General features: G+C 32.7%; 1 protein-coding gene across 1 annotated transcript in view; it reads right to left on the reverse strand.

Moving 5' to 3' along the window:
- Positions 1-8,428: 8,428 nt before the first annotated feature.
- LOC107568217 (dual specificity protein phosphatase 10-like) overlaps positions 8,429-21,160 on the reverse strand; it is a 20,755-nt gene continuing 8,023 nt past the window's right edge. Inside the window, exons 3-4 of the mRNA XM_016254151.1 lie at positions 10,085-10,453; positions 8,429-8,828 (exon numbers count right to left, since the gene is read on the reverse strand). Of these exons, the coding sequence (XP_016109637.1) occupies positions 8,563-8,828; positions 10,085-10,453 (635 nt within the window). The 3' untranslated portion in view covers positions 8,429-8,562. The remainder of the gene's footprint in view (positions 8,829-10,084; positions 10,454-21,160) is intronic.

The raw sequence follows: 21,160 nt of genomic DNA on the forward strand, positions 1-21,160 counted from the left end.
AGAAGTTTTATTTTTTCACACCTGAAGAATTCTGCTCAACTCCCCCCAATGTCCTTATTGGAAACATTCTCCACACAAGATTGTCTATCTAAAGGGCGGATTACCCAATTATACAAGATGCTAATAGAGAATCATAAAGAAAGTGCTGAAAATAAAAGACAAGCGTGGATATATGATTTGAATAAAGATATTTCACTGGAGGATTGGGGTACAGTGTGCTTAAAGGCACAAACGCAAACCTTGAATACTCGGTTGAGACTCTTACAGTATAATTGGATAATGAGAAGCTATATTACCCCTGTAAGATTAAAAAAATGTATCCCTGACCTATGTTTTAAATGTAATAAAATACAAGGTACATTTTTTCATTCTGTGTGGGAATGTGAAGAAGTGCAAAAGTTTTGGGATGGGGTGATTCAGTATGTTTCTCAGTTTACCTCTTCTCCGATTCCTTTATGCCCTGTATTGTGTGTATTAAGTATTTATGGAGACAATTATTCTTTATCTAGTAAGGAAAGAAAATTAGTGGACTTATGTCTACTACAAGCCAGACGTTCTATTGCCCTATGTTGGAAGAATGCTAATTGCCTTTCCCTTGGAGTTAAAAAATTAAATTTCTAGCTTGGCTCTTGAGAAACTTACATATGTAAATAAGGAAAAAATCCTCGGAATTCAATGATATCTGGAAGACATTTTTGAACTTTGTTAAAGAAGGAGATATTGATGAGGCACTAGATGTGTGAAGATATGTAATATAAATATAACAACAATCAGGATTGTATTTTTATTTATTTTATTTTATTTATTTTGCCTGCCAAGGCTTTGTGGTTGTGGGGATGGAGAAGAAGGTTTGATCATAAGTGTTCCTTGTTTACTTGTAAAGGTTTTGGAAAAGTTAATAAAAATATGTTTAAAAAAAATAAAAATCTACTGTGCATTATAAAGATTTGATTCCTGAAGCTGAAGTATGACCTCTATTCCTTGAAAAAATATATAATAATGATAATAATATATTCATATCAAGATTTCTATTTCAGTACAGCCTAAATAACAACAGCTTAATACTTAATAAACTTTAATAATGTTTTAATAATAATTGCATAAAAGAACAGTACAGTTTTTATATTATAATTGATATTATTATAGTCTTTGTAATTATTTTGAGTACGATTTTATTTTTATATTTTATATTTTCCCCTTTTTTGGTAACTTCGGTAGTTTTGTTGTGTTTTTGTCATTTTTCTTTTTCTTTTTTTGTAATACGTCTACACGATTTTTTATTATTTTTTTATTTATTATCTTTGTTTTATTTAGTTATTTTAAGTTATTTGCCTTGGCAACAGGCTAAAATAAAATACATTCAAGTTTTTGTACTTTATTCTACTTTAGTTTACATTTAATTTAGTTTAAGTAACAAAAGTATTATTTTTAATGGTTCTAGTTTTAGCTTTAGTTAACTACAATAATCCTGAACTAAAACTTTTTTTTGTCTCTAATCATTAACATATGTCAAGCCAAGATACTACAAGGCATAAGGCATGATTGCCGCTCCCTCTAACACATATTCATATTTCAAGAGCAATTTTTATCTCATGACCTGATTATTTTTGCGCTGACCTTATGGGATTACGTGTCTTCATTGTTGCATTTTTAGAGTGTGATATATCGGCTCTGGTCTGCTTGTTAAAGTCTGCAGCTGTTGTCTCCAGAGACGCCCACCGAGGTTTCATATAGAGCCACTTCTGAGTGAAAGTATCTCCAGAGCTCATTCCCAACAGGACGGCCTGAAGTGGGGCACAAAGACGCACAGCAACAGTAACCTGCCAAAACACACTTACTGTATATACATGAGGTTTAAAAGTGGAAAGCAGTGACATTGTTTAGGAACAGCGTGTCTCATCCTGTTTAGCAGCTTCTGACCAACAACCAGCAGAACATCTTAAACATCTTTACAGGTTCCTTTACGATCACTCATTGATGGAAGTGAAATGAAGAAACTTGTTTTACCTCAACATATCTCGTTTTAAATGCAAATGCATTGCTCTTTTAAAGCTCACAGGACGTTTTAACACCATTTAACACCAGTTTCTTCTAAAGATCTCAAATGAGCAAACGAGTCAGTTGTTAACATGCAATGAGAAGAGCTTTAATGAAACATCTGATGATTTTGATGAGAAATGTTTGAGTTCATATTGAATTGTTGGGGTTTCAATTGTTCAGTTGTTTCAATTGAAGAAACATGAATTAAAAAAAAAAAAAAAATTCTGATGAGGCAACAAAATGATTTGATTCGCTTTTCATTTTCCATTATTTATTTATTTACAGTTAGCACATTTACCCCCAAATCATCATTGTTATAATGCAACACTATCTTATTCTTCTATTCTTAAAATATAAATAATATAAATATTCAAACCAAAAAATTAAATTATTATTATATTAAAGTGTTTGTGTGTTTGTATGTGTGTGTGTGTAATGCAAAATATATACAGTATATATATGTTACATATTAAAACAAAATGTTATTATATATATTAATTAATTTATATAAAATTTTAAACTATTTTAGAATGTGAGCATGTGTGTGTGTGTGTGCATATATATATAAATATATTATTTTTAACAATTTCTAGATAAAATCTCATTACAGTAATAGTCATTTTTATTTAATTGCAATAATAAATACTCATTCAGTATACAACAAATACACACACACACACACAAATATTTTACTAAATATTTACTTTTAGTCATTTGATGTTGGAGTGAAGTATGACCTAAACGATTACAGTCAAATGCATTTCGATGTCTTGATTGACCAAATGTACATGCAGAGAGACACTTGAGAGGAACGCTGCAGGGCTCAGATCAGTGATTCACAGAGGATCTCCCAGATCAGATGCTGCCTGCCGTCAAAACAATCTCAAATGTCACTGTCATGTATGTCACTGCCAACTTTTCCCTCTCCAGAACCACTTCTGACATCAGCAGAGACGCTTTTTATCGGTTGTATAAAAGGTAACAGAATAACGCCACGAATTAGGATATTTTAAGTGTGATTCAGTCACGGCACACTTTAGAAATGTCATCTCTGTGAAAGGTGGGACATCTGACCCTGAATCAGACGCCCACAAGGGTGCCATTAAAGCCACATGCTTCAATTCCCACGACACAAACCCTGGAAAGAAGACACACGAATGACAGATCAACGTCTCAATTCTTTCTCCCAGAAAACCAGTGTCTCAGATCTTTCTCCTGAGACCCAACCCCATTTGGGTCAGTTTGAGTTGAGCTTCATCAAAGTTCAACTTTCCAGGGAGTCTCATGAAACCTCGGAGCCCCTCCTTCAGTTGTCAGAGCTTGGCTTTGCCTAATACGTCCATAACCCGGCAGCGCTGTGATCACGGCTATTCTAGTGCGGCCGACTGACAGCAGCGATTGGAGCAAATTAATCATCACTTCTAATTAGAAACCACACTAAAAACTATTTTTGGCCTCTGTTCCTATGGAGAGAATTCAAGCCTCCCACCCGGACAAACCCAGCAACAAATATAGACGGATACGAGCGGCAGCAGAGTGACACGGCCTCCGTCTGGGACTGTGAGAGTTAGTAGGAAGAATGAGTAGCCCATACTGCACTTTTCCCAATATTTTAATGCATAATAAGCATTAGTATTACAAAATAGATTTTTACATTTTCTTTAGAAAATGAAAGTGTTGTTCGCTCATGCAAAATTAAATATATATATATATATATATACTAAAAACTATATAATTAAATTGTATATATATACAGTGCATTCAGACCCCCTTCACTTTTTTCAATTTTCTTACAATCCTGTCTCTGAGCTCTGCAGGCAGTTCCTTTGACCTCAAGTTTTGGTTTTCGCTCTGATATCTGAATTTAATTTACCACCAATCAAGGTGTAGAAACATCTCAGCAATGATCAAGAGAAATGGGAGGCACCTGAGCTAAATTTCATGTTTTGTCACAATGAATACTGAATACTTATGTAAATGTGATATTACAGTTTTTTTTTTTTTATAAATGTAGACATTTCTAAAATTCTGTTTTCACTTTGTCATTATGAGGTACAGAGTATAGATTAATGAGAGAAAAAAATGAATTCAAACAATTTTAGTATCAGTCTGCAACATAACAAAATTGAAAAAAAATTGAAAAACTTTCTAAATGCACTGTATATGCTTTAGTTTTAGTTAACAATAGGTTCTGAGTAGATTGTAATGCGTTGCTATGCACATGCTTGGACGTTGTGGCTGGTTGCCAGGGTGTTTGCTATGCGACTGCTGAAGTTTTTTTTTTTATTATTATGTTTTGCTCAAATACAAATACAGCATGAAAAGTAGTAACAGTGATGCTCATGTGATGCATCAGTTTTTCTTGAGCAACCATCAGCTTTAGAAACACTAAATAAGTCATTCAAAATCTTTTAATTTTTGTGGTTTATTTCCAAACCCCACATTACAAAATAACAGTGTTGTGAACTCTGACATTTAAAGAGAGCTCTTGGCTTACAGGAAGACACTTTACCAAAGCAGGTCATGCAAAAACAGTGTGGAAGGCCTCCAGCGTCGTAGCACCTTTGTGGGAAAATAATAAATTAAAAAACAAAAAATTTAACGCTTTTTTTCTTTCTTTTTTTTTTTTTAAGTCAGTGCAAAAATATAAACAATGCATAGAAATCCATTAGCAAATGTCTACCGTCTGCTGAGCGCACCCAGAGAGTTTTTGCCCTTGAAATCCTGGAGCCGGATTCAGATGGTCCGGGTCGCGCTCGTACAAGCACAGTGTGACAAAAGTGACACTAAACCAGCGTTTGAAAATAAAAATACACTTTGCATCAGCTGAACATGAATGAGACAGAATATGCACCTTTAGCATACCGCGGTAAATTTACAGGAAAGCTTAAAAGATTCAAAATGTGCTTTGCATTCCGTTTTTATCATCCAATATTTTCATTTAATGATATATCTTAGGAGGTTGATAAGGAAGCCCGTTTCTGCCATGGAATAAAATAATAAAAAGGTAATTGCGACTTTTTATCTCACTATTCAGACTTTTTTTCTTGCAATTCTGAGAAAAAAGAAGCTATAAACTCAGTATTCAGACCTTTTTTCTCACAGTTCTGTTTCTCTGTCTTACTTTTTCCTCATAGTTTTTAGGACAAAAAGATCAGAATTGCAAGATATAAACAAGCAAAGAGTTGTGAGATAAAAAATTATTATTTTCTCCTCAGAATTCTGAGTTTTTTTCTTACAATTCTAAGAAAAAAAGTAAATTGCAAGATATACATTTTTCTTAAATTATTATTTTTTTAATTCAGTTTTTTTCTTTTTGCCACAGAATAAAAAAAGATAATTGCAGCTTTTTCTCACAATTTCTCTCACAAAAAGAAAAAAGAGGTCTTCAGAATTGCAAATATAAACTAAGATTTGCAAGAAAAAAAATCCTCAGAAGCTTGTTCCTCAATGTTTTTCCCAGAATTCTGAGTTTACATCTTGCAATTCTGCTTTTTTTATTCCACCATGGAATAAAAAGTTTTAAAAAGTTAACTGTGACTTATGTATTCTGAGAAAAAGAGAGATAACTTAGAAGACTTTTTTCTCAGAATTTACAGTTTACATCTCACAATTCTGTTCTTTGTTTCCATCAGAGAATTTAAAAAAGCCATCTTTTCTTGCAGTTCTGAGTTTATATGTTGAAATTGTGACTTTTCTTAGAATTGTTAGAGAAAGTAAAAATTGTGAAATAAAAAGTCGCAACTTCCGTGGCCAAAAAATAAAAAAGCTTACATATAATGAAGCTGCAATAAAAACTAAGAAAGAGAAAAAGTGAACAAGTGGGTTGTTTTCTGATATTGGCACAGTGTCTGATCTACTGCTTTGAATATTATAATTTGTAATCATTTCTAATGGCCTGATACGTAGCAAGTCAGAATAATAAGTGTGCTGGTTGGGTTTTTATAATAATAATAAAGTCTGATTTTACTGATTGTGAGGAACTATTTTAAGTCACTTGCTTGCTTTGTCAAATTTTCAATACTTATATATATATATAAATTACAAATATAGGGATACAATTTCACTGAAACCATTCAAGGTAAAATTTCTAGTTGCTTTTCTAAGAGCACTACTTGTTTTAGTTCAACAAAAGCGGTAATATGCAAGTTTTCAAAATCGTACGGCCAAAGTGCAGGAGGTTTGTGTAAAGCTGAAAAACTCAAATGTATTTTTTAGAAAAACTCTTAATTGTGAAGATTGACAGAGTCCAGGTGAAGAATAACTAACTGTCCTCTTGTACACTTTGCATTTCAACATTTAGACGAGCCCAGAGTTTTGATATTTCACAGCGTTTCAGTTCTGTTATGAGACAAAAGAACATACCGTGTGATTTAAAACCACACATAACCACGATAAAAATCAACCTTTTGACTCTTCAAACACACAGAAACACATCGTGCTCCAGTTTAAAGCCGTTACCTTTTCACACACTCCCAAAAAAAAATCACAAAAAAATGAGTTAAGGCACCAAGAGAGGCACGATTCTTACGTGTGCGCAAAAAGCTGAACTTCACAAGCATCCATCCATCTTTCTGGACCGTCTGAGGTCATGAGAGAGTTGAACCATTAAACACAGTGAAGCCCAAAAACATACAAGCGTAATATACGTTAGATACGGATCCCATTCACACTTACAGAAGCAGAAACAGACCCAATGTGCAACGCTGACCAAACTAATATGAAAACAGTCAATGCAAACAAATAAAACAGCTCGTTAATTCTCAAGCAAATGATTTTAGCTATATGTCAATGATAATATAATAGCAATATAGTTTCGTTTTATTCTTGTCGTAATCATGCAATCGGTTATTTTTAAAGGACATTCAAATGAGGTTTGTTCTGATTGTCAGCGATACTAAAGACATAAATACACAAACAAGCGTCTGAACATATACACTACCAGTCAAGCGTTTTTGAACAGTAAGATTTTTACTGTTTTTTTAAAGAATTCCCTTCTGCTCACCAAGCCTGTATTTATTTGATCCCAAATACAGCAAAAGCAGTAAAATTCTAAAATATTTTTACTGTTTAAAATAACTGCTTTCTATTTGAATATGTGTTAAAATGCAATTTATTCCTGTGATGAAAGCTGAATTTTCAGTATCAATACTCCAGTCTTCAGATCCTTCAGAAATCATTCTAATATGCTGATTTGCTGTTTAAGAAACATTTTTAATTTTTCTTAAATTATTATTTTTTTAATTCAGTTTTTTTCTTTTTGCCACAGAATAAAAAAAGATAATTGCAGCTTTTTCTCACAATTTCTCTCACAAAAAGAAAAAAGAGGTCAGAATTGCAAATATAAACTAAGATTTGCAAGAAAAAAAGTCCTCAGAAGCTTGTTCCTCAATGTTTTTCCCAGAATTCTGAGTTTACATCTTGCAATTCTGCTTTTTTTATTCCACCATGGAATAAAAAGTTTTAAAAAGTTAACTGTGACTTATGTATTCTGAGAAAAAGAGAGATAACTTAGAAGACTTTTTTCTCAGAATTTTATTATTATTATCAATATTTAAAACAGTTGAGTTAATTTTTTTTAGGATTCTCTGATGAATAGAAAGATACAAAGATCAGAATTTATCTGAAATAAAAAGCTTTTGTAACAGTATACACTCTACCATTCAAAAGCTTGGAGTCAGTTTTCTTTTGGGAGGGGGGGGGGTAGTAAACTATTGAAATTAATACTTTTATTTTGCAAAGATGCTTTAAATTGATCAAAAGTAATGATAAAGACATTTATAATGTTACAAAAGATTTATATTTCAGATAAATGCTGTTCTTCTGAACTTTCTATTGATCAAAGAAACCTGAAAAAAAAATTCTACTCAGCTGTATAATAATAATAAATGTTTTTTTGAGCAGCAAATTAGAATATTAGAATGATTTCTAAAGGATCACGTGACTGGAGAAATTATGCTAAAAATTCAGCTTTGAAATCACAGAAATAAATTACATTTTAAAATATTTTCAAATAGAAAACAGTTATTTTAAATAGTAAAAATATTTCAAAATGTTACTGTTTTTGCTGTACTTTGGATCGAATAAACGCAGGCTTGGTGAGCAGAAGAGACTTCTTTCAAAAAAACATTAAAAATCTTACTGTTCAAAAACGCTTGACTGGTAGTGTACAAAGCTGGTTTTAAATGTCGTAAATCAGTGCCTAAACGTAAGAAAAGCCCAAAATTACGCGACTAACCGGGTGGACCGAAAGTCTCGCTCTCGTTATGTTCACATCACGCACCCGGCTGCTTTCCACACAGACGTTATTGCACAGTGAAGCCACCATAGGTGTATAAAAATAGAGTAAGTACATTGAAACGAGTGAAATCCAGCCTCTTCTGGGGGCTTTAGCCAGCACCAGCGGCCAAGAGCCGTCGCATGACCGCAGCACAGTGTTTGGCTGAACACCGACAGGACGCTCTGATTTCCTCATGCACGTCTCATACAAAAATCAAGGATATTCCATCTGGAAAGGAGCCACTATACGACAGTCTCGAGGCCGGTGAGTTTGGGTGTGAGTATGCGTGGAGTAATGCCGTTGTTCAGGTCTTCCTCGAACTCTAAAAGTTGGCCCATGAAGTTGAGGTTGGGCGAGATGATGGGCCGCCGGGACTTGACGAACTTGTATGTGTCTGTCATAGTCATCCAGGTGTGTTTCATCAGGTAGGCGATGACGATGGTGGCGGAGCGCGACACGCCGGCCTGGCAGTGAATGAGGAGCCCCCGACTGGCCTGGTGCGCCTCCTCTGTGGACGGGAAAAACAGAGAACGTCAGCAAAAAAATGTCCCGATCATCAGCATTTCTCAGAAAACGTTGCGGTACCAAAGCATTTGTCAAGTCACAGATGTCCCTGTTCTCAAAAATGTGCTTTTTTTACCCTCAGTCAGGTTGAATCTCAAAGAAATATCTGCATAAATCAATCAATAAAATACTATAAATATTTGGCTATAATTATTATTGTTATTAATTATAAATATTGCAAGTCATTTATATAATTTATTATGCATTATATATATATAAATATATAACATTTTTAATTATTATTATGTAATTATGAAATTACTTCAGATTATTTATATATTACATTATAGTGTACTACACAAATTGTAATTATAATTTAATATTTTTAACATTAATTAGTTATTAAAATAATCATTTATTCTGTATTATTATTATTACCATATTCATATTAAATATTTGTATTATAATTATGTAATTATTAACATATAACATATTACATACAATTAATTAAATAATTAAATATATAAATTAATTATAGACATGTAATCATTAATCATTATATAATTTACAATACATATAACTGCACAAATTGTAATTATCATTTATTATTTTACTATGAATTATAATTATTATAATTTATATAACATTTTGTATGATTTATTATGCATTGTATGCATTTTTATATATTTTTGTTAAATATATAATATACTTTCATTGTAATAGTTTATTATAATTATTACAATAATAATTTACATAACATTTTGTATGATTTATTATATGCATTATTATATTTTTTTGTTAAATATATAATATACAGTGGTGGCTAAAATGATTAGAACACTAGTATTTTCACCATCTAAAAAATGTTTTAAAAAAATGGTTTTAAGTCAGTTATTTCTCTCTTTTGCTGTAGTGTGTCAGCAGGAAATATCAGTTTACATTTCCAAACATTCATTTAGCCATTAATTGTAATAATGCAGTGAGATTATATTATTTATTAATTAATTATAATATTTAATTATAACACATTATATTCATAATATATATTCATTATTATAACTATACTACTATATATAGTTTATTACTATGTATATATTATTTATTTATTATGGATGTGTAAACACACACACACACGCATACATACACATGCATAATAAATAAATAAATAACATTTTTTGTTTCTCTTTCAGCAAAACTGTCATCCTGTCTTCCTCCTGATCTTGCAGCTGAAGTACTCTTGACAGGTTCTCTCTGTCGTACCGATGAACTCGAAGGCCTCCTCGAAGTACTGCCGCAGGTTCTGCTTGTTGCTGTCGCTGGCGGGTAAGCGCTTGTACTTGAACAGGCCGAGCTCGTAGTGGTAGAGCGGCAGGTGCGTGGTGACGTTCAGGATGAAGCCGATGTCCATGCGCTGCATGAGCTGCAGGTCCTGAGCGTCCCGTTCGTTGCCCAGGAACAGGAAGGGGAGGATGGCCGTCAGCTCTGCGTTCTCGATGTCCGGTGTGGAGGGCAGGGAATGAGGTAGTGCCCCCGACAGGCCCACCGCGGTCCTGCCGTCCTGTCCTTCCTCCAGGTGAAGAGAGTGCTCGCACAGATCATCGTGGCTCTGTCGGAAACCAGCGAGGCCTCCTGCGAAACATTCATTAAAAACAATCAACTGATCGCTCTAGTGAAGCTCAACCAAAAGAGAGCCCTTGCTGAAACATCACAAATAAAGTGTGAAGCTTGACACTTAATATGTGACCCTGCAGCACAAAAGCAGTGTTAAGTCGCTGGGGGATATTTGTAGCAATAGCCAACAATATGGGTCACAATTATAGATTTTTCTTTTATGCCAAAAATCATTAGGATATTAAGTAAAGATCATGTTCCATGAAGATATTTTGTATATTTCCTACCGTAAATATATCAAAACTTAATTTTTGATTCGCAATATGCATTGCTAAGAACTTCATTTGGACAACTTTAAAGATGATTTTCTCAATATTTAGATTTTTTTGCACCCTCAGATTCCAGATTTTCAAATAGTTGTATCTCGACCAAATATTATCATATCATAACAAACCATACATCAATGGAAAGCTTATTTATTCAGCTTTTAGATGATGTATAAATATCAAATTCAAAAAATTGACCCTTATGACTGGTTTTGTGGTCCATGGTCACAAATAAGCTTTCCACTGATGTATGGTATTTACCGAGATACAACTATTTGAAAATCTGGAAGGGTGAAAAAAATTAGAAATATTGAGAAAATCATCTTTAAAGTTGTTTAAATTAAGTTCTTAGCAATGCATATTACTAATCAAAAATTAAGTTTTGATATATTTACGGTAGGACATTTACAAAATATCTTCATGGAACATGATCTTTACTTAATATCCTAATGATTTTTGGCATAAAAGGGAAATGTATAATTCTGACCGAATGTATTGTTGGCTATTGCTACAAATATCCCCCAGCGACTTAACACTGCTCTTGTGCTCCAGGCTCACATATAATAATGTTTTAATGAAACTTTTTGTCCGTACAGTATTAACTGTTGATAATAGTCCAGGCTGTTGCGTCCTCATTTGTCTCGTCATAACAGACGTGTCCTGTTTTTGAGGTCACACTGAAGGATTTGCATGTAATTTGCATTTCAGGTTGAATAATTTCCAGATCGCGTTACAGATCTGTCTTATTTGCATGCAGAATGATTAATAGTAGCCTATCTCCCGAGATCAGTCCGAGCTTATCACATACACTATTAGGTCATAAATTCACTACATTTAAGAAACATGGCAAAAAATATGACACTGAAATTCCAGACATGTTTAAATTGATATAATAATAAATATACATAATAAAATTTTTAAATATTTTTAGTGATATAATTAATTATAACATTATTAATTATAATATATTATTACTACATAATACAACATTATATATTATTATATTAGGTATTATAAATTTGTATAATGATGTTTGATATTATTATATAACCTAATCTTCATAATGAATGAAAAAATTATTTATAATGTTACAATATAATATAAAATGCAACGTTATATATTATTATACTAGATGTTATAATAAATTGTTATATTAGGCATTAATAATAAATCATAATTAGTATATCTGATAATATAATCTCGATTCCCATTTTATAATAATAATAAAATCTCCATAACTCTCATTTACATTTAAGCATTTATTGGATACTTTTATCCAAAGCAATTATTGATTAAAACATTAATAATTATGATATAATAATACATTATATATTATAATATTAAGTATTAGGTAGGTTATTAATTATGTCCAATTTAAAAAAAACTGTAATTAAAATATTACTATATAAAAAACAACAACATTGTATATTATTATATTAGGTATTGCAAATTATAATTTGTATAATTATGTCTTACAATATAATCTAAACTTGCATTTTATAATAGAATATCCATACTTAAAAATGTTCATTATAATAATGCTATATAATATAAAAAACAACATTGTATACTATATTAGGTCATATAAATTATAATTAGTATGTTGTATAATATAATATAATCTCCATAATTTACATTTAAGCATTTAGCAGATGCTTTTATCTAAAGCAATAATTAATTAAAACATTAATAATTACAACATGATATTACAATATACTATAAAATAACAACATTATATAATATTATATTTAGTATAATTACATCTTATTTTTTAATATAATATAATCTCCATTTTCCAAATGATGTTATGAGCTTTCATATGTGTACAGAACAGTCTGTTAAACCTCTATCAACACCTGAGGCCTCGAGCAAACAACAGCTATAACACCGACGACAAGAACAAGCATCAGCAAACCAGCAAACACCCTTATAATAAATATTGAACTTGTCATACTGGACATCTGCGCTTCCCCCAGTAACATACATCAGATGAATACAGCGTGTGAAGTTATAGTCTGTTAAACTTCAGTTAGTCAAATGTGAAACCTGTAGCACCTGTTAACCTGCCTCTCATTCACAACTGCTGAAGAAGACAGCTCACTGGACTGAGTGAATCTCGTTAATCGCACCGGAAAGCACCTTCAACGCTCGCTCATTTATAGAAACCCACTCACACGGTTTCTAAAAGACTCACACTGAAAAAAAACTCGAATCCAGGTTTCTCTGAAAAGCTATTGCTTTCAACTTTGGATGTTTGGGATTAAATCATATGCACTTTTGAAACCACCTGTTTTTCCTCGGGGTTAGCACATAATCCAAATGGGTCTTAACAACGATACTAATGTCACTATATTTCTATATTTATCTTTATTAAGGCTAGTTTAAAATATGATGTTTGTTTTATGTACTTGAGTACACATATGTCTTGCTATAATGCACATAAATGTAAATAATGAGGTGTGGTGTTATAATATGTGACCCTGGAGCACAAAAGCAGTGTTAAGTCGCTGGGGGATATTTGTAGCAATAGCCAACAATACATTGTATGGGTCAAAATTATAGATTTTTCTTTTATGCCAAAAATCATTAGGATATTAAGTAAAGATCATGTTCCATGAAGATATTTTGTACCTTTCCTACCATAAATATATCAAAACTTAATTTTTGATTAGCAATATGCATTGCTAAGAACTTCATTTGAACAACTTTAAAGATGATTTTCTCAATATTTAGATTTTTTAGCACCCTCAGATTCCAGATTTTCAAATAGTTGTATCTCGGCCAAATTTTGTACGATACTAACAAACCATACATCAGTGGAAAGCTTATTTATTCAGCTTTCAGAAGACGCATAAACCTCAATTTCTGAAAAATTGACCCTTATGACTGGATTTGTGCTCCAGGGTCACATATATACTACTTGGCATATAACAAAGCAAAGTGTACATTTTGTGTTAAAACTGAATAAAAAGTTGATCACAAAAAAAACAGAAGTTATTGCTGAAATCTTTCAAAATGAGAAATGTATTATTCTGCATGTATACTCTGCAGTGAATGGGTGCCGTCAGAATGAGTCCAAACAGCTGATAAAAACAAGTAATCCAAACCACTCCAGTCCATCAGTTAATGTCTGGAGAAGACAAAAGCTGAAGCAAATCTATCATTAAGATGTTTTTAGCTAAAATCCGAGTCCATAATCCATTATCACGCTTCCTCCAGTGAAAAGGTGGTCTGGTCTGAATCAGGAGAGAAATCTGCTCAGATTAAGCGCCATTTACAAGCCAAAACAGCTCTTAACAAATATGTGGCTGGATTTTGATGTGACTTGATGGACTTTTTCACTGGAGGAAGCGTTATTATGGTATTTTGGCCAGAAGTGATGTTTCGAAGTTAAAATGTTTTAATGCAGGATTTGATTCTTACAAAACGTGCATCTTTTGGCTTCACAAGATGGTAATTGAAAAGGAAAGTACATGACGTGTGACCAAGTATGGTGTCCCATACTTGGAACCTGTGCTCTGCATTTCACCCTAACAAGTGCACACACACACACACACACACACACACACACACACACACACACTCCCCCAACGATACCGAGACTTGAACCCATGACCTTCGGGTTACAAGTCCCTTTGATGGACTGGAGTGGTGTGGATTACTTGTGGATTATTGTGATGTTTTTATCAGCTGTTAACTCTGTGGACTCTCATTCTGACGGCACCCATTCACTGCAGAGTATACATGCAGAATAATACATTTCTCATTTTGAAAGATTTCAGCAATAACTTCTGTTTTTTTTGTGATCAACTTTTTATTCAGTTTTAACACAAAATGTACACTTTGCTTTGTTATATGCCAAGTAGTATATATGTGACCCTGGAGCACAAATCCAGTCATAAGGGTCAATTTTTCAGAAATTGAGGTTTATGCGTCTTCTGAAAGCTGAATAAATAAGCTTTCCACTGATGTATGGTTTGTTAGTATCGTACAAAATTTGGCCGAGATACAACTATTTGAAAATCTGGAATCTGAGGGTGCAAAAAAATCTAAATATTGAGAAAATCATCTTTAAAGTTGTTTAAATTAAGTTCTTAGCAATGCATATTACTAATCAAAAATTAAGTTTTGATATATTTACGGTAGGACATTTACAAAATATCTTCATGGAACATGATCTTTACTTAATATCCTAATGATTTTTGGCATAAAAGGGAAATGTATAATTCTGACCGAATGTATTGTTGGCTATTGCTACAAATATCCCCCAGCGACTTAACACTGCTCTTGTGCTCCAGGCTCACATATAATAATGTTTTAATGAAACTTTTTGTCCGTACAGTATTAACTGTTGATAATAGTCCAGGCTGTTGCGTCCTCATTTGTCTCGTCATAACAGACGTGTCCTGTTTTTGAGGTCACACTGAAGGATTTGCATGTAATTTGCATTTCAGGTTGAATAATTTCCAGATCGCGTTACAGATCTGTCTTATTTGCATGCAGAATGATTAATAGTAGCCTATCTCCCGAGATCAGTCCGAGCTTATCACATACACTATTAGGTCATAAATTCACTACATTTAAGAAACATGGCAAAAAATATGACACTGAAATTCCAGACATGTTTAAATTGATATAATAATAAATATACATAATAAAATTTTTAAATATTTTTAGTGATATAATTAATTATAACATTATTAATTATAATATATTATTACTACATAATACAACATTATATATTATTATATTAGGTATTATAAATTTGTATAATGATGTTTGATATTATTATATAACCTAATCTTCATAATGAATGAAAAAATTATTTATAATGTTACAATATAATATAAAATGCAACGTTATATATTATTATACTAGATGTTATAATAAATTGTTATATTAGGCATTAATAATAAATCATAATTAGTATATCTGATAATATAATCTCGATTCCCATTTTATAATAATAATAAAATCTCCATAACTCTCATTTACATTTAAGCATTTATTGGATACTTTTATCCAAAGCAATTATTGATTAAAACATTAATAATTATGATATAATAATACATTATATATTATAATATTAAGTATTAGGTAGGTTATTAATTATGTCCAATTTAAAAAAAACTGTAATTAAAATATTACTATATAAAAAACAACAACATTGTATATTATTATATTAGGTATTGCAAATTATAATTTGTATAATTATGTCTTACAATATAATCTAAACTTGCATTTTATAATAGAATATCCATACTTAAAAATGTTCATTATAATAATGCTATATAATATAAAAAACAACATTGTATACTATATTAGGTCATATAAATTATAATTAGTATGTTGTATAATATAATATAATCTCCATAATTTACATTTAAGCATTTAGCAGATGCTTTTATCTAAAGCAATAATTAATTAAAACATTAATAATTACAACATGATATTACAATATACTATAAAATAACAACATTATATAATATTATATTTAGTATAATTACATCTTATTTTTTAATATAATATAATCTCCATTTTCCAAATGATGTTATGAGCTTTCATATGTGTACAGAACAGTCTGTTAAACCTCTATCAACACCTGAGGCCTCGAGCAAACAACAGCTATAACACCGACGACAAGAACAAGCATCAGCAAACCAGCAAACACCCTTATAATAAATATTGAACTTGTCATACTGGACATCTGCGCTTCCCCCAGTAACATACATCAGATGAATACAGCGTGTGAAGTTATAGTCTGTTAAACTTCAGTTAGTCAAATGTGAAACCTGTAGCACCTGTTAACCTGCCTCTCATTCACAACTGCTGAAGAAGACAGCTCACTGGACTGAGTGAATCTCGTTAATCGCACCGGAAAGCACCTTCAACGCTCGCTCATTTATAGAAACCCACTCACACGGTTTCTAAAAGACTCACACTGAAAAAAAACTCGAATCCAGGTTTCTCTGAAAAGCTATTGCTTTCAACTTTGGATGTTTGGGATTAAATCATATGCACTTTTGAAACCACCTGTTTTTCCTCGGGGTTAGCACATAATCCAAATGGGTCTTAACAACGATACTAATGTCACTATATTTCTATATTTATCTTTATTAAGGCTAGTTTAAAATATGATGTTTGTTTTATGTACTTGAGTACACATATGTCTTGCTATAATGCACATAAATGTAAATAATGAGGTGTGGTGTTATAATATGTGACCCTGGAGCACAAAAGCAGTGTTAAGTCGCTGGGGGATATTTGTAGCAATAGCCAACAATACATTGTATGGGTCAAAATTATAGATTTTTCTTTTATGCCAAAAATCATTAGGATATTAAGTAAAGATCATGTTCCATGAAGATATTTTGTACCTTTCCTACCATAAATATATCAAAACTTAATTTTTGATTAGCAATATGCATTGCTAAGAACTTCATTTGAACAACTTTAAAGATGATTTTCTCAATATTTAGATTTTTTAGCACCCTCAGATTCCAGATTTTCAAATAGTTGTATCTCGGCCAAATTTTGTACGATACTAACAAACCATACATCAGTGGAAAGCTTATTTATTCAGCTTTCAGAAGACGCATAAACCTCAATTTCTGAAAAATTGACCCTTATGACTGGATTTGTGCTCCAGGGTCACATATATACTACTTGGCATATAACAAAGCAAAGTGTACATTTTGTGTTAAAACTGAATAAAAAGTTGATCACAAAAAAAACAGAAGTTATTGCTGAAATCTTTCAAAATGAGAAATGTATTATTCTGCATGTATACTCTGCAGTGAATGGGTGCCGTCAGAATGAGTCCAAACAGCTGATAAAAACAAGTAATCCAAACCACTCCAGTCCATCAGTTAATGTCTGGAGAAGACAAAAGCTGAAGCAAATCTATCATTAAGATGTTTTTAGCTAAAATCCGAGTCCATAATCCATTATCACGCTTCCTCCAGTGAAAAGGTGGTCTGGTCTGAATCAGGAGAGAAATCTGCACAGATTAAGCGCCATTTACAAGCCAAAACAGCTCTTAACAAATATGTGGCTGGATTTTGATGTGACTTGATGGACTTTTTCACTGGAGGAAGCGTTATTATGGTATTTTGGCCAGAAGTGATGTTTCGAAGTTAAAATGTTTTAATGCAGGATTTGATTCTTACAAAACGTGCATCTTTTGGCTTCACAAGATGGTAATTGAAAAGGAAAGTACATGACGTGTGACCAAGTATGGTGTCCCATACTTGGAACCTGTGCTCTGCATTTCACCCTAACAAGTGCACACACACACACACACACACACACACACACACACACACACACTCCCCCAACGATACCGAGACTTGAACCCATGACCTTCGGGTTACAAGTCCCTTTGATGGACTGGAGTGGTGTGGATTACTTGTGGATTATTGTGATGTTTTTATCAGCTGTTAACTCTGTGGACTCTCATTCTGACGGCACCCATTCACTGCAGAGTATACATGCAGAATAATACATTTCTCATTTTGAAAGATTTCAGCAATAACTTCTGTTTTTTTTGTGATCAACTTTTTATTCAGTTTTAACACAAAATGTACACTTTGCTTTGTTATATGCCAAGTAGTATATATGTGACCCTGGAGCACAAATCCAGTCATAAGGGTCAATTTTTCAGAAATTGAGGTTTATGCGTCTTCTGAAAGCTGAATAAATAAGCTTTCCACTGATGTATGGTTTGTTAGTATCGTACAAAATTTGGCCGAGATACAACTATTTGAAAATCTGGAATCTGAGCGCTCATTTATAGAAACCCACTCACACGGTTTCTAAAAGACTCACACTGAAAAAAAACTCGAATCCAGGTTTCTCTGAAAAGCTATTGCTTTCAACTTTGGATGTTTGGGATTAAATCATATGCACTTTTGAAACCACCTGTTTTTCCTCGGGGTTAGCACATAATCCAAATGGGTCTTAACAACGATACTAATGTCACTATATTTCTATATTTATCTTTATTAAGGCTAGTTTAAAATATGATGTTTGTTTTATGTACTTGAGTACACATATGTCTTGCTATAATGCACATAAATGTAAATAATGAGGTGTGGTGTTATAATATGTGACCCTGGAGCACAAAAGCAGTGTTAAGTCGCTGGGGGATATTTGTAGCAATAGCCAACAATACATTGTATGGGTCAAAATTATAGATTTTTCTTTTATGCCAAAAATCATTAGGATATTAAGTAAAGATCATGTTCCATGAAGATATTTTGTACCTTTCCTACCATAAATATATCAAAACTTAATTTTTGATTAGCAATATGCATTGCTAAGAACTTCATTTGAACAACTTTAAAGATGATTTTCTCAATATTTAGATTTTTTAGCACCCTCAGATTCCAGATTTTCAAATAGTTGTATCTCGGCCAAATTTTGTACGATACTAACAAACCATACATCAGTGGAAAGCTTATTTATTCAGCTTTCAGAAGACGCATAAACCTCAATTTCTGAAAAATTGACCCTTATGACTGGATTTGTGCTCCAGGGTCACATATATACTACTTGGCATATAACAAAGCAAAGTGTACATTTTGTGTTAAAACTGAATAAAAAGTTGATCACAAAAAAAACAGAAGTTATTGCTGAAATCTTTCAAAATGAGAAATGTATTATTCTGCATGTATACTCTGCAGTGAATGGGTGCCGTCAGAATGAGTCCAAACAGCTGATAAAAACAAGTAATCCAAACCACTCCAGTCCATCAGTTAATGTCTGGAGAAGACAAAAGCTGAAGCAAATCTATCATTAAGATGTTTTTAGCTAAAATCCGAGTCCATAATCCATTATCACGCTTCCTCCAGTGAAAAGGTGGTCTGGTCTGAATCAGGAGAGAAATCTGCACAGATTAAGCGCCATTTACAAGCCAAAACAGCTCTTAACAAATATGTGGCTGGATTTTGATGTGACTTGATGGACTTTTTCACTGGAGGAAGCGTTATTATGGTATTTTGGCCAGAAGTGATGTTTCGAAGTTAAAATGTTTTAATGCAGGATTTGATTCTTACAAAACGTGCATCTTTTGGCTTCACAAGATGGTAATTGAAAAGGAAAGTACATGACGTGTGACCAAGTATGGTGTCCCATACTCGGAACCTGTGCTCTGCATTTCACCCTAACAAGTGCACACACACACACACACACACACACACACACACACACACACACTCCCCCAACGATACCGAGACTTGAACCCATGACCTTCGGGTTACAAGTCCCTTTGATGGACTGGAGTGGTGTGGATTACTTGTGGATTATTGTGATGTTTTTATCAGCTGTTAACTCTGTGGACTCTCATTCTGACGGCACCCATTCACTGCAGAGCATCCATTGATGAGACACTGATGCAATGCTACATTTCTCCAAATCTGATGAAGACACAAACTCATCCTAATCTTTGATGCTCTGAGGGCGAGTATATTTTCAGCAAATGTTTATTTTTTGGTGACTAATTCCTTTAATCTCAAAGAGCAATAGTTAAAACTCAACAGTGCCAAATGTCTGCATGGATACAGTGTTGCATTACACAAGCAACATTTGGTGGCTCAGATGTTCTCAAAGTCTGCCGCTCACAAACTGGTGAACGTCAAATGATGCATTGAAGGACTAGACACAGCAAATTCACATTAGACTGAGATCTTTTCTTCGTTTTTAAAGATCAAGACCTACGCAAATTTCCAAGATCCTTTGATTGATGGAGGAATTAATAAACACGTGGCCTTTCCTGCAGAGCTCCATGAGATTGAGGACAATATTGACTCTGAGGAGATTCAGAAGCACAGCGGGTCTGCAGTATGAACAGCTTTTATCTGCACTGAAAAAACTTAGTGTGATTTTAACAGTAAAAGACTGTAAAAATGCTACAGTAAAAACCTGTTAACTGGTTAACAGTAAGTTTCCATACTATATTCGGTGAATAAATGTAGTTACATTAAATGTAATTTTACTGTAAAATACGTTTTTTGGAAGTGAAAAAGAAAAAGTCATTGTATAATTTACAGTGACAAACCGTAAATTGACACTCCCAGAATTCCCTGCATGACACTTCATATTTGATGTTTTTTTGTTGTTGAAATAACATGTTTCTTATTAGTTTTTTCTTATCAGTTGTGTACATTAGGGTTTAATCTTACATCTAATGTTGTTAAATGAATGTTTATTGCATTATTTCAGTATCATGTGTGTCACCATGATGGGGTTTAGTGTTTGTGTGAATGACACTGTGCACCTTCTATATATATAAACGTATTACCCTCCTCAGCTCGTAGAAAAGCTGTTTGTGATGAACTTTGGTTCATCATGTGACTTTCTCATCACCACCAGTTTTTGGTGGTTATCAGTGCATTACAAT

This window comes from Sinocyclocheilus grahami, unplaced genomic scaffold (genome assembly GCF_001515645.1).
Source record: "Sinocyclocheilus grahami isolate Dianchi unplaced genomic scaffold, SAMN03320097.WGS_v1.1 scaffold1225.1, whole genome shotgun sequence".
Taxonomy (NCBI): Eukaryota; Metazoa; Chordata; class Actinopteri; order Cypriniformes; family Cyprinidae; genus Sinocyclocheilus; species Sinocyclocheilus grahami.